This window comes from Populus nigra, chromosome 7 (assembly GCF_951802175.1).
Source record: "Populus nigra chromosome 7, ddPopNigr1.1, whole genome shotgun sequence".
NCBI lineage: Eukaryota > Viridiplantae > Streptophyta > Magnoliopsida > Malpighiales > Salicaceae > Populus > Populus nigra.
The window spans coordinates 5,550,231-5,562,917 of NC_084858.1; the positions used below are offsets into that span (position 1 = coordinate 5,550,231).

Here is a 12,687-nt window from a genome sequence, read left to right on the forward strand (position 1 = left end):
ACCTTTTGTGACGTGCAAACTTATATTTCATGAGTGATCCCTGTCAAAGCTGATACAAGAGCCTGTCTTCTTGAGTAGGCTATGAGATTTGGATAAACAGTTAGAATTGATAGAGCTAACAAGTTATACAAGGACAGTTTTGGGCCAAGAAAATGGATTTAGAACTTTCTGCCACCAGTGTAGGAGAACAAAGCACCACCATATCATATTTAGATCGTTAGGTTTCTTGCAAGAATTCCCTCAAAGGTTATTCCAGGTCCAAAAGCCAGTATCAAGCCCCAATCACAATTTGCAGCGCCTGCCTTCATCTTCCTGCTTTCTTCTATCATGTACTCCAGCACGTACACAATGGTGTTGCTGCTAGCATTGCCATAATCCATTAGAGCTCTTCTACTAGCATTCAGTTTGTCAGGAAGCAAATCAAGTCTCTTTTCCATTCGATTCAAGATTGCGGGCCCGCCTGGATGGACTGCCCAAAACATCTTGTTGTAATCCTTGTCAGTTAGTCCAGCAACTCCTATCAACTTGTGGCAGAATCCTTCAATGTTATCTTCAATTATTTGCGGAAGCTCCCTTGCTAGCTTGAAGCTGATACCCTCTTCAGTTAGCCTGCCATCAATAGTCTTTTCAGTGTTTGGCAAGAAATTCTGGATTGCTGTGTGAAGCTCAAAGAGAGGACTTTCAGTAACCGGAACTGGATCTGTGCCTATTACCATTGCTCCGGCACCATCCCCAAAGAGGGCAACCCCAACTAGATCATATGGTCTATCTACACTTGGTGGTTTGAACCCGATAATGGTAGTTTCAGAAGTAGCCAGCAAAACTCGACTTCCCGGATTGTTCTCAGCAATATCCTTGGCAACACGAAGGCCAGCCACACCTCCAGAGCACCCTGAAAAGTATAGCATAACACGCTGCGTTTCAGGGCCGAGTCCAAGGCCTCCTGCTAAGTAAAGGTCGCCACCTGGTAGCCTAGCTTCACTTGAGGAGACGTAGACCATGTGAGTTATATCTGATACAGACCTGCCCCATTTCTTGATGCAAGCCCGTGAAGCTTCAATGGCCATTTGTGTTACAGCATCGTTACAGATATCTAATCGCTGTTTGATGGTAGGGATACCTTCAATGGCAAGTTCAGGGTATTTGTTTAGAATCTCATCTGACATAACTACATATCTAGTTTTCACGGTGGTTGTTTTGCCTGCAAGTTTCCATAGAGTGAAAATGAGAGTTATATCAGTTAGTAATTAGTGATATATTAGTAATTATATCTGAATGTACTTTGAAGAAATAGATAAAAATAAGTAGAAGAGAAATCTCAGGTAGATCTTAAATAGAAATATTCTTTAACACTTTTTATGTTCATGAATATTATTCTCTCTCATTTGTCCTTTTCTTTAAAGTTAGTAAATAACTAATAGAATATCCGTGTACTGTAAATTTAATATCCGTGTATCAATACCCTAAATTTTGAGTTCTAGCAGATGAACTACCTAAAAAGGTGATAAGAAAAAAGAATACTCCTTTAACCCTGCCCCCCATTGTCAAAGGTTTGGTTTGGTACAAATTGCTATCTGCAACAGATTTATTAAGCCTAAGAAGATTGTATTGTCCTTATGTCCTCTCATTTCTAGATTAATTCCCTAGTATTTATCTGGACGTGAAAAGCTGAACGAGAAAAAAAGTTTGCAGAGTTACAGAGTCGAGTTAGCTTCTGCTTGAGCTGTGGATCATCGCAATTGGTGTTTTTGAAATACCCATCAACCAGAAATTCTTGCATGACTAGCTGGTGAGGAAATGCCTTGCCGAGAGCCAGAATTGTAGCTTTGCCAGGACTGGCCTTCGATGTCAAGCCTCCTTGTCCGATCTGTTCGCTCCCCATGGTTTCGCTGCTGGAAGAGATGTTGACACTCTTGCTGGGAGAAGATGCTAGGCAGTAACCCCTTCACTTCCCTATGAAGCAAGGTCAGAAGTCTCATATATACAGCTGCTGCATTCTATGTTGAAGTATTAAAAAAAGGTTCAGGGGATAATTGTATTTTCGTTCATGTATAGTGTGATATACATAAATCTGTATTCTTTTATGATGCGTAAAGGCAGTAGTTGGGAAACAACGCTTTCATGCAGATTATGTTTAAAGAAGTTGGTTGATATTTGGTGCTGGGTTTGCAAATTGATGCATTGATGTGTGCTTTCTTATAATCTATATATGCAGCCCCAAATCCTTGCATTAGAAAAAAGAAGCACTAGCCTTGTATTATTGCATCGTTCAGCTCTAGCTGCACCGTTAACATGAGCTGTACCAAAAATTGGGGAACGAGGATAATGTGAAATCTGAATGTCAAAATCTCTATTGAATCAAATGCAATGGATGGTCCCCCCCCCCACAAAAAAAAAAAAAACCATTCCATACAAAGTAGATACCATTTTATCTTTGATGATCGCCTGATTTAATATCTAACCACTTGGATTGAAGCATGTGGTTTCCACAGCCATAACCTCTGGCAAGTTATAATCAAATGCGAGTTTGCAGGGATACTTGAAGATCACAGGTGGACATGAAACAAAGATTAGTCCACGAATTGCAGCCTAAAATTTTCAAGGATATGTGTGCAAATGCCAGTTCAAGCACCTGAAAAAAGGCAATCTGTCATCTCTTTTAATGAAACGAAGAGAACTGCCAAACTATTGAAATTCATACCAGAGCAATCTAAGATTATCATACCAGGTTCCGTTATACAAGATTGTCAGACCACGTTCTTATGCCATTTTTTGTTGTTACAAGAAGATTCCCAGCAACAACCATCACCCAGTCAAACTGTTGGGTTAAATGGATGATGAACAGCATATCACCCATTCGGCTGCATAACGGTATACCTAATCAAATTGTGTTGTTGGTCCCAATGCTTGGACCTCGGTTGAGTGCGTGGAAATATAAAACCAAACCATCAGACCCAGAAACATTGGGCCCTCTCAAACTATGAACTATGGCAGTTTTAACCTAAATATCACATTTCTTCGAACATTATTGTATCTCGTGAAACAATGGTTCATTGGATACTTCCTGACATGCATCTTCCAAAAAATCAGGCAGTGAAGGTCACATCATTTCAAAGCTCAGAGAGACACTTTCCACTGATGAAATCAACAACTTGGGCGACTGCCTGGTCAAGAGCAGCAGTCACTGCAGCCAGATTCTGCAAGAACTCCTCTGCAGTTGGCTTGTCACCATCCACTATGTCAGTCACAGCTTTTATGAATATTGCAGGGACTTTCAAAAGATCAGCCACATAAGCAACAGCAGCTCCCTGAAACCAAAAATATCATATATATTAGGAACTGAAGAAACATATATAATTTAGGAATAAAAATGGTATTTTCATTTGATGCGTCATTCTCCCTATCATCTAAAGAGAAAGGTAGTGAGCTACATGGATGATGAGCTAATTGCAAGAAATTCCTAACGCTGGAGAAAACCCAAAAATGCATTTTGTAACTGATAGAGGAAAATCTTGGTGGTCGTTGCTCTAAGAAAAAATGAAGTTCAAGTTCATTATGCATGAAGGTGTTCAAGATTTGATATGTATAGCTGTATATAGCATGCTGCTGTTGAAGATTCATCAGAACGTACGTAAGGATATTACATTGAAAGTAACTTGAAGTCCTGCATTTTTGTAACACTGACACTCCAATAAAACAAGCACCTTATCCTTGCAAGTTAAGTCTTAAATATGCATCAAGCAATCAATTAAAGTTCTTCTAGTCCATTAACTCAGTTCATTGGAGGACAGAGACGTTTCAGCCCCCATGTTATTAGGGAAGGATTCAACTTTACCTCCATGTCTTTAACCGTAGCATCATTTGCAACAATCGACGCTTCGTCTTGTGGGGACATATCAAGAGAGTCTCCAGTAGATAATTTCCCAGCCTGAAACATGAGCATATTGTATGTTAAAATTTTTGAAGGTCAATGCAGGCTTCAAGAATAATACAGAAATTTTCCATATCATGCAGTAGTTTCAGCATATGGAATTTATAAATGCCTTTCAAAACTTCAACCATTCACTGTCATCAGTTACAGATGATTTTTAACTATTTCAGAAAATCAACCTTACTATGTGAAGAAGAATGCAGCACAAGTTTAACTTCAAAGAAATGGATAGACTAGCACAGCATCACTGGCAGAGTATTCAATAAGTGGGTGCATAAACTAAACCATGTACTTCTTGCTAGAGTTTATTGATGAGACGATATTGCATCATTAAGCATGTTAGAAATTTTAAGAACTAATTTTGTCAAGTTCTCCAGTCAAACCCCACTAAAACATGGTTTCTTTGTTCAGAAAACAAGACTATTACGAGAGCTCCATAAGCAATAAACAATCTATTTATTGGTTACTTTTAGGATTATTTGAACTCAATCTCAGAACTGGCAAGAGCCTACAAACTGAACACTACTCCAAAAAGAAAGCATCCAGCACGTATAGATAAGGGATGGAAATGTTCAATAAATTCACCTTTAGGTTAAGCTCCTTCAAGAGATTAGGTGTCGAGAAAGACTGCCTTGAACCAACTCCATAGAGATCAAAAACCTACCAGGAAAAGAAAAAAAACGCAGAGGCAGAAAAAGATTAGGTACAGTAGTGCTACTGAAAAATTATCATATATAAAGCAGAAATAAAAAACATGCACCCAACCTAGCCATCTGCTAGGGATTTGTATGTGCTTTCATGGTTTTGTTTTGAGTCTGTTTGCTATACCAGAGGGAATACCGGAGCTCATGATGACTTCCAGCAACCTTTAACATTCGAACAACTTTACTTCTAGATTGCAGATTTCACTAGAGAATGAGTGTTTATTCAAACAAAAATAAGTTGGTTTTGTTAATGGCCTTCGAATTTAGGTTTTGGCCATCAGAAAGTCCTTCACAGAGCAGACTTACAATACAAAATTTCAGGTTCCTTTACATTATTGACAAATAACAAAAAGATCGGAAAACCTAAGGAAAACTTACAGGAATAGGGATTCTTCTGTCATGGAAAGCAACATCAGATACAACAAACACATCACTAATGCATGCTCCTTTGACCTGGAAGCCTCCATCAATCAGCTTTTGATTGAAATTTAAAAGAAAGTGCATAATTTTATTTCAGATGAATATTCAAAATGGCTGTCAGCAGTTTACTGCTTTTATTAAAGAAGGGTGCACTCTTTTCAATACTAGCAACTAATCAAATTAGCAGCTACAAAAACAGGCACAATAAAAAAGAATGAACCTTGCTGAAGTAGAAGAAAAAATTATCTTAACAGTGGAAAAATGAATGAAAATCGAATACAAGAAGACCAGTAACATTTTGAAAATAATTAAATTTGCAGTTCAAACAAGAAAGGGAAGGGCATACCTTAAAGCCACCAGCAGTGCCTGCATTGATAATTAAGTCTGGCTGTAATGCTTGGATAGCAGCATAGGTCACAAGAGATGCAGAAATTGTGCCTACACTATCAACCCCTGAAAATACATGGTTTAAGAAATATTTGAATGATTACGCCATAGGAACCTAGATATAAAATAACATCTATTCCTTGACACCCCCATTAGTTATTGTATGACAATGGGGAGCTAGATTGAAGGCATATCCCATATCCATGTGCAAAACAAGTGAATCCAAGAATATCATCAAGTATGTCCTGGAAAGTGCGAATTTGATGGGGGTGGGAGTTTATAGTTTTAAGGAATTGACATAACAGCATGAATATAGAGTTTATAGTTTTAAGGAATTTACATAACAGCATGAATATAAACTTTCAAAACATGAATATTTGATAAGCACAGTACTCTGGTACTATGATCATGCAACTAAGGTAGAACTGATGCTTCAAACATAATTTGAAAAGAAAATGATAAAGAAAACAACTCCCAAGAGCATAAAAAATTACCCAGGGTCAAATCCTTTCCAGGCCAAACTAAGTTGATATGGAGGTCCTTGTAGACGCCATGATATCTGACCCAAGGCACCCCTTTTGGAAACCTGAACCATCATTCATTGGCATATTAAGACTTGACGGCAACCACATGTATCATATGGTATTCAAAATTTCAAATAGAAAACAAAAGCTCATCACATTTTCAGAAACTTAACTACCCAATAAAAATCCCTTCATCTCCATGAATATCTCCATAGAATAAGCACAAAGCACAAGGCCACAGCATACAAACGATGAAAAAATAGTCGCTCCCAGTATCTACCTTTCTCCAGTAAATAAAGTTCCGAAAGCAAACTTGCAAGTTCAACTAACAATCAAACTTAAAATAAAAACCTTCAAGCCAAAAACTGAAAAAAGAAGGTCAAAATAATGACCCCACATAATTAAAAAAGAGCCCTTTACTGTAATTTAAAAAAAGAGCCAAACTTCATTCAGCCAATAAAATATGAATTACCCAAATCACTTGGGAAAAAAGGAAAAGGGTAAAACTTTCAGTGCTTGATACATTGATATTCAACAAAAATACTCCTTGATCTGGTAATCTATCATATACCACCATAACTGATCGTGCTTGATTCTTTTTAAAAACAATCAAACTCAAAAATATTGAAACTTGCGCAGGAAAACAACGGCAAGCAAGATCTTTTAGCTATCTCATTATCCTCAAACAAATATAAAGATAAACACAAAAAAGATTGCAACTTCATCACACATTGAAATGAACAGAACAAAACTATCTTTACAATCAATCACCACAACCCACAATCAAATCAAACATGCCAAAAACCCATTTACAACATAAATAAACAAACAAAGAAAATATCAACTCACACAGGATCAAGGTCTTCTTTGAGCTGGAATTTGTTAACAACAGGCATGGCTTCTGTTTGCATTGCTATTGAAGACACAAACACACGTAAACACATGAATAAAAAGCAACCCAGATAGATAAAAAATAAAAGACTGAGAAAGAGCGTAAAGTACCGATAACGATGAGGATGGAGGAAATGGGTTTGCGATTCTCATCTTGAACAACCATGGCTTCCTCTGATCCCTCACCGTGAGGAGCCATAGCTGCCTGATTGGTGGGTGTCTCTGTGCGAAATGATCAATAAGGTAGATTGTAAGGAGAAAGAGACAACAGTGCTTGTTTTTTTACTTGTCGTTTTATAGGAGAATCGAACAACAAACTTTTCAGAGAACCTACTAGGAAAAGTGCCCAAAATCCCTTGTGCCTTTATTTTGTAATGCGGCAAGATGGTTATTAATTTTTTTTTTGAAAATATATTAAAATAATTTAATTTAATTTAATTTTTATATAAACATATTAAAATTATTCAAAAAAAAAAAAACTGAAAAAAATAAATATTTGATATTTATTAAAATAAATGCATCCATATATAATTATAGACATAAAATCAAATGGTGATAATAGCATGAACAGCATGAACATGTCCACTTTGGTCTAATAATATATTTATTTTTGGAAAAAACGGATTGATGTAATTTCTTTATTCATATTTAAGGATCATTTGGTATTTATTAAAATAAGATTTATATGATATTATTTTGTTAAATGGTTTGATTGTTCGTGAATTATTTTTGAAGAAAATAATGAATATTTTTTTTATTAAATATACATGCGTTGATCTTATTTTTTTTTTATTTCAGCAATAAAAAGTGTTCTATTTTTTTTTCAATTTATATTTTTGAATCAACAACTACAAATAAATATTTTTTTATATTACTTAAATATTAAGAATAAAAACCCGGTTAAAAATTCTGAATTGGAATGATATTTCAACTTTCATGCCGCATGCGCATGGCTTTGAATAATAATAAAAAGGAATTTATAAAATATTTTAAAATTTTAGAACTCGTTTTTAAAATGAAAAAAATAGTGATTAAAAACATAATTAATAGTAGGTGAAAAGATAGCTAATTATGTACAGATGTTTGAGAATATGATAATTTTTGTTTTTTTAAGAGTTTTTTAAAATAGAGTTGAAGTGAAAAAACATAAAATTAATATTTTTTTAATATTTTAAAATTGTTTTGATTGGTTGATATTAATTTATTTTTTAAGAAAATTAATATATTAACAGAAGCTTTGGTCTAAAATTCTGGCTTTGTTCTTGACACAAATGGAATCGGTGTGCGCATCAGAAGAACCTTTTCAAGGGAGAAACTGTGGATGTTGGTAGTGCCATAATCATTATATGCTTGTGTGTCTGTAGTAGGCATTGAACATAAAAGCAGCCATTGACTCCAAACCACACGGTCACTGTATCTGGACAAGGTCACGCGGCTTTGTGTTTTCTTTCGAGAGTCCAAAATTATGGTTTTTTTTGGGAAATCGTGCGTTCGTGCTTGAGACGATATGGTGAAGTCATGATGAGAGCCATTCCAATTTTCTGAAGATTCGAGTAAATTATTTATTTAGTGCCTGTCTTTTCAACTTAATTACAACTTAGACATTCATGTTTTTTATTTTTAAATAAAAGAGTATGCTTTTTTATTTTTTTGGCTACTTTGGGAGCAGCCGTTAGCCATGTATGTACGTACGTAGTCTGTCAGCACAAGCACACTCAATGATTGGACACTGAATTCTATGAATATAGAGTTCTCTTAATGGTCGTTGATTCAGTCTTATCAAGCTGAAGTGCTGAACTTTCCTTATCAAAAAGCTGTCTGGTGGAGCGAGCAAGGGGAAGAACCGATCTGCAAAATTCATGTCTTTTCTCACCCTGTCCTAGACAAGATATTTGAAGTTAAATGCTTGTCTCAACTAGAAAAGGCATCATCTGTAGCTTTGAGTTGTACAGAATGAAGATTAATGAAGGAACCTTGGACCTGTCAGGTAATCGGATTAAACGTTTAATGCTGGTGATGCCTTTGCTTCCTTGTGTTACAAAATGACAAGAATGGACGGCAAATCGCTAGAAAATCTTGCGATGAGAGATGGGGAAAACTAAAAATGAAATCCAGAAACTGTGTTCATATTTTTCAAGGCAGGAAATAGACTTCCAATTCCTGCAAAATTGCAAGCTCCTTAAAAGTAATAAAAAAACTCCCTAGCTAGCTCCTTGATGAACAAGAAGATTTTATTAGTAATCCAGCATCCAGTCCGAAATAAGTCAGTGCTCCTTACATTAACATATCCCTCACATTACAATGAGTCACAGGTTGTGCGTCAGGATTCGTACTAATCCAGGAAAAGGTTAACAGTCATATGTTTGAGGATTGCAGGCATCTGCATAAGTTATTTTTCAAAGCCAACTAGCTAGTGATTTGAAAGTCATATAGGTTAGGAGTAGGAGGAAAAGATAACGAGGGGGCTTTGTGCAGGAGCTACCGTTTGGTAGCACTGGGAAAGTGTCTGGAAGTGGCATTGCGCACTCCTCGCCGCCGAAATATATTCTTCGAGGTAAGGCCCATCCATTTCTTAATGTGAACATGCCTGAGTCCTTTTCGAAGAGTATCTCTGTCGATACCGAGCCCAGTTGCCGCTGATCAGCTTGCAAAAGTTCATTATTGTAAGCCTGCAAACCCCAGAAGAGGGCAACCTCATCTGCAAGGAAGCCAGTTATCACAGTATTCGTGCAGTTCATTTAATTTAAGTCAATCCCATTTATTACATTTTAACCACCCTTCAACTCCAAGTTAGTCCAGGAAACCATACCAAATTTACAATATCATTTAGATAATCGCAGCACATCAAATCTATGATTTCTGAGTTTTAAGTCCAGGCTTATTTCAGCCCAAAGTAATTTTCCATTTACAGGCATGAACCAGAAAGAGTGCAGCTTAGCTATATTGATTTTCCATTTACAGGCTTGAACCAGAAAGAGTGCAGCTTAGCTATATTGATTTTTCATACAAATTTCTTCTAGATGATTTTCAAGTATTAAAGAAAATTTTAAGGGCAGCAACTACCTGCAAACCCAGCAGTGGGGAGCAGCGTACTGTTGAAGCTAAATGTAGTTGAATTCTGCTTGAAACCAGGATGCTGTACCAACACATTCCAGTCTGAGTAATTTTTCTTGTAGTTGTAGTTAGAGATTGTCATTTTCACTCTCCAGTGGTCCATATAATTGTTCTTCACATGCCAATGAACTCTGACTGGGCACATATGATCAGTGCATTGCACTATGTCTGCCTTTTCCACATCTGATAATGGCAAGGAATCAACTTCACTGCTATTCCATGGAGAGATGAGTTCTATAAAATGTAGGCTGACGATGAGCCGATAACTAGAAAGCTCCTAAAACGGGTCAGACGACTTGCTTTCATGATAAAATTCAGTGGATTAATGAAAAATACCTTACGCATGAAACAGTACTTTGGTCTGCATCTCTGCATCCACAGCTGCAGTCAGGGCATGCTGTGACTCGAGGGTTATAGAATGTCGAAAGCGAGACACAACAACCAGGTGTTTTGTGAGCCAAAAAAGTTGAGTAAGTGCATGTTGATTTCCATGTTTCTGAAAACAACAAAATTAGGAAATTAGTGATAGTGTAAATAAAGACAAGCGCACCATTGAAGAAAAATGAATCCTCACGAGCATAGCATATTTCACAAACAAAGACAAAAATTAGATCTTTTCATGGCAACTCCAAAATACTGATTGCTGTATATCTGCAGACATATAGCTATCAAGAACCACAGAACCATCTTTCAATCTACGTTTAACTTACGGAGAAGAAGCAATTTGGAAATGAACATTCTAATTGGTCTTTATCAACAAATTATTCAGCCTTGCAAGTCTATGTTAAACCAGGCTAAATCTTGCAACTTAGTATTTGTGTGGAGTACTTACTGTAAACCTGAACTTGTCTTCTACCCCCCAAATCTGAAGAGACTGTGGGTGTCGTCTCCACAACCGGACCACAAGTGTAGCCAGGACCTGGTGCCAATAATGTAAGATTTGCAGGTGGATAGACAGTAGAATTCCCATCCAAGTTGACAACTGTCATTTCGAAGGAGGAGAATGACCTCAGAGGATCAATGGCCCGGGCAGAAATAAGGCCACCACGGCAGCAATTCTCGGACATGTTCACTGGTGGAGCGTCTGGCATGAGATCAACAATGACAGGGTTTGGCATGCAAGAGTGAGCGCCTCCGTACTTCACTGGTGAGCATTCCCCTTGCTTAGTGGCACATGCACCAAACATTGACCAGATGATCTCCTCGTTGGTCCATGACCACCCTATATTCCAACCTGGTTTATCAACATGGCGATACTGATAGAAATTTTGTATAGTTACCCTTGCCTGCAAATTTTATCAACTAGGAATATCAGGATTCTGATGTGGTAGCTCCCAGAAATTATTCTCAATTTCTAATTTTACAAGAAACAAAAAGGACAAGTTCAAGCAACTTTCTTAAACTTGGCATCCTGACTAACACAAACACATATTGATCGGAAGGCATTATGACATAAAACGGTTAAACAACTTAACCATTCCAACTGCTGAAAAAAACTCTCAATTTTAAACTAGTTAGGTTCAGCTACAAGTATCCACTAAGACCATTAACTTCGATTCTGAGCTAAGTTTTCTGTACACTATCAAGAGGTCAAGTCGAGTTGTTTTTATCTACTTCTTTCCCTTCCTGGATTCCACCAGAAAAATCTTGTAACCGCTATATGATACAATCATGCAGATCCTTGGTACTACTTTTAATCCTTTAGGTATTTACTCTTTTCCTACACCTTTTGCTCTCAGCTTCTGATCCCTGTTCTTGTGTCACTCAGAAAACAAAATACAAATTCTTATTTTTAGAATTCCAGACAAATTATTCACTTACATGTTGCATATGATGTGATAAAATTAATAAAGCAAAAGCTTGTCATGAATATACATACTGACCGCATATCTATCACTTCTCCAATCATGGATATCGAAAGTAACTGTAATGTTTCCATTGGGATCCAAAGGGTCATAACAATCTGCATATAAGAGAAGAGGCGATAGTTATATATCATCAATAATCCATAAACTTTCTCCTGGAGAAAAATAGGAAAGGAGAAGTACAATGCCTGAAAAAGTGCAGATAGAAAGTAACAACAATAACATCAACACAGATGGCCGTACATAAGAGATAATTATTTTCATCTTTGTTTGCAAGTAAGAGGATTCAGATGGATAATGGTGGATCAAAGTCGCTAAGACAGGGGGCGGGGAGAGATAGGGGCTCTTATAGTTGAATGAGACAGTAAAGAGTCTTCAGGAACTGCATTAACAAGGGAAAACTTATCCGGTGCCATCTAAAGGGGAGTATACGGATGGCAACAAACAAGCAGCATTGAAAACATCAAACTATGTATATTCTAATTTAAACTGGCCGAAGTCTGTGGAGGACAAATTTAAAGATTCTGCACTATGCTTATATAGCCTACAGATCAACATGAACTTTTGGAAGATACTAGTTGTCTTGTATGGTGGCGAAACTTAAAAACCAACGTCATCAATTTTTAAAAAATAGGTGTTCCTGTTACAAAGTACAATTATATTCAAACAAGGATTTGAAAACTCTAGCTTTGATCATGAATGCAGACCATTTGGACGACAAATTAAAATTCTGATGCCCAAGCAGCTGTATTCGGCACATAAAACCCTTCTCATTCCATTTTGTGGTGATCGTCGCAAATGTGGGATCAGAAAGATATTCTTGGTAATATTATCTCAATCTCCTCTCTTAG

General features: G+C 36.8%; 3 protein-coding genes across 5 annotated transcripts; all 3 read right to left on the reverse strand.

Moving 5' to 3' along the window:
- Window positions 1-9: 9 nt before the first annotated feature.
- On the reverse strand, window positions 10-2,554 carry LOC133699204 (type III polyketide synthase B). Its single transcript, XM_062122360.1, has 2 exons — window positions 1,699-2,554; window positions 10-1,201 (listed from the first exon to the last, which is right to left on the reverse strand). Exons 1-2 carry the CDS (start codon window positions 1,880-1,882, stop codon window positions 210-212), a joined length of 1,176 nt encoding a protein of 391 aa, XP_061978344.1. The 5' UTR covers window positions 1,883-2,554; the 3' UTR covers window positions 10-209.
- Window positions 2,555-2,678: 124 nt separating this feature from the next.
- On the reverse strand, window positions 2,679-7,205 carry LOC133699206 (5'-methylthioadenosine/S-adenosylhomocysteine nucleosidase-like). Of its 3 annotated transcripts, none has more exons than XM_062122362.1 (8): window positions 6,969-7,205; window positions 6,816-6,879; window positions 5,937-6,028; window positions 5,402-5,508; window positions 5,014-5,109; window positions 4,517-4,591; window positions 3,836-3,928; window positions 2,679-3,308 (listed from the first exon to the last, which is right to left on the reverse strand). In XM_062122362.1, exons 1-8 carry the CDS (start codon window positions 7,054-7,056, stop codon window positions 3,111-3,113), a joined length of 813 nt encoding a protein of 270 aa, XP_061978346.1. In that variant the 5' UTR covers window positions 7,057-7,205; the 3' UTR covers window positions 2,679-3,110. The 3 variants fall into 3 exon arrangements, with proteins under 3 accessions (XP_061978346.1, XP_061978347.1, XP_061978348.1); XM_062122363.1 differs by having other exon boundaries at window positions 5,014-5,088; window positions 6,969-7,204; XM_062122364.1 differs by lacking the exon at window positions 5,014-5,109.
- Window positions 7,206-9,253: 2,048 nt separating this feature from the next.
- LOC133699415 (COBRA-like protein 2) lies at window positions 9,254-12,252 on the reverse strand. The gene is made up of 7 exons (XM_062122651.1): window positions 12,158-12,252; window positions 12,020-12,024; window positions 11,855-11,934; window positions 10,804-11,257; window positions 10,308-10,467; window positions 9,921-10,180; window positions 9,254-9,555 (listed from the first exon to the last, which is right to left on the reverse strand). The coding sequence occupies exons 1-7, from the start codon at window positions 12,250-12,252 to the stop codon at window positions 9,254-9,256; spliced, it is 1,356 nt and encodes a 451-aa protein (XP_061978635.1).
- Window positions 12,253-12,687: the final 435 nt, after the last annotated feature.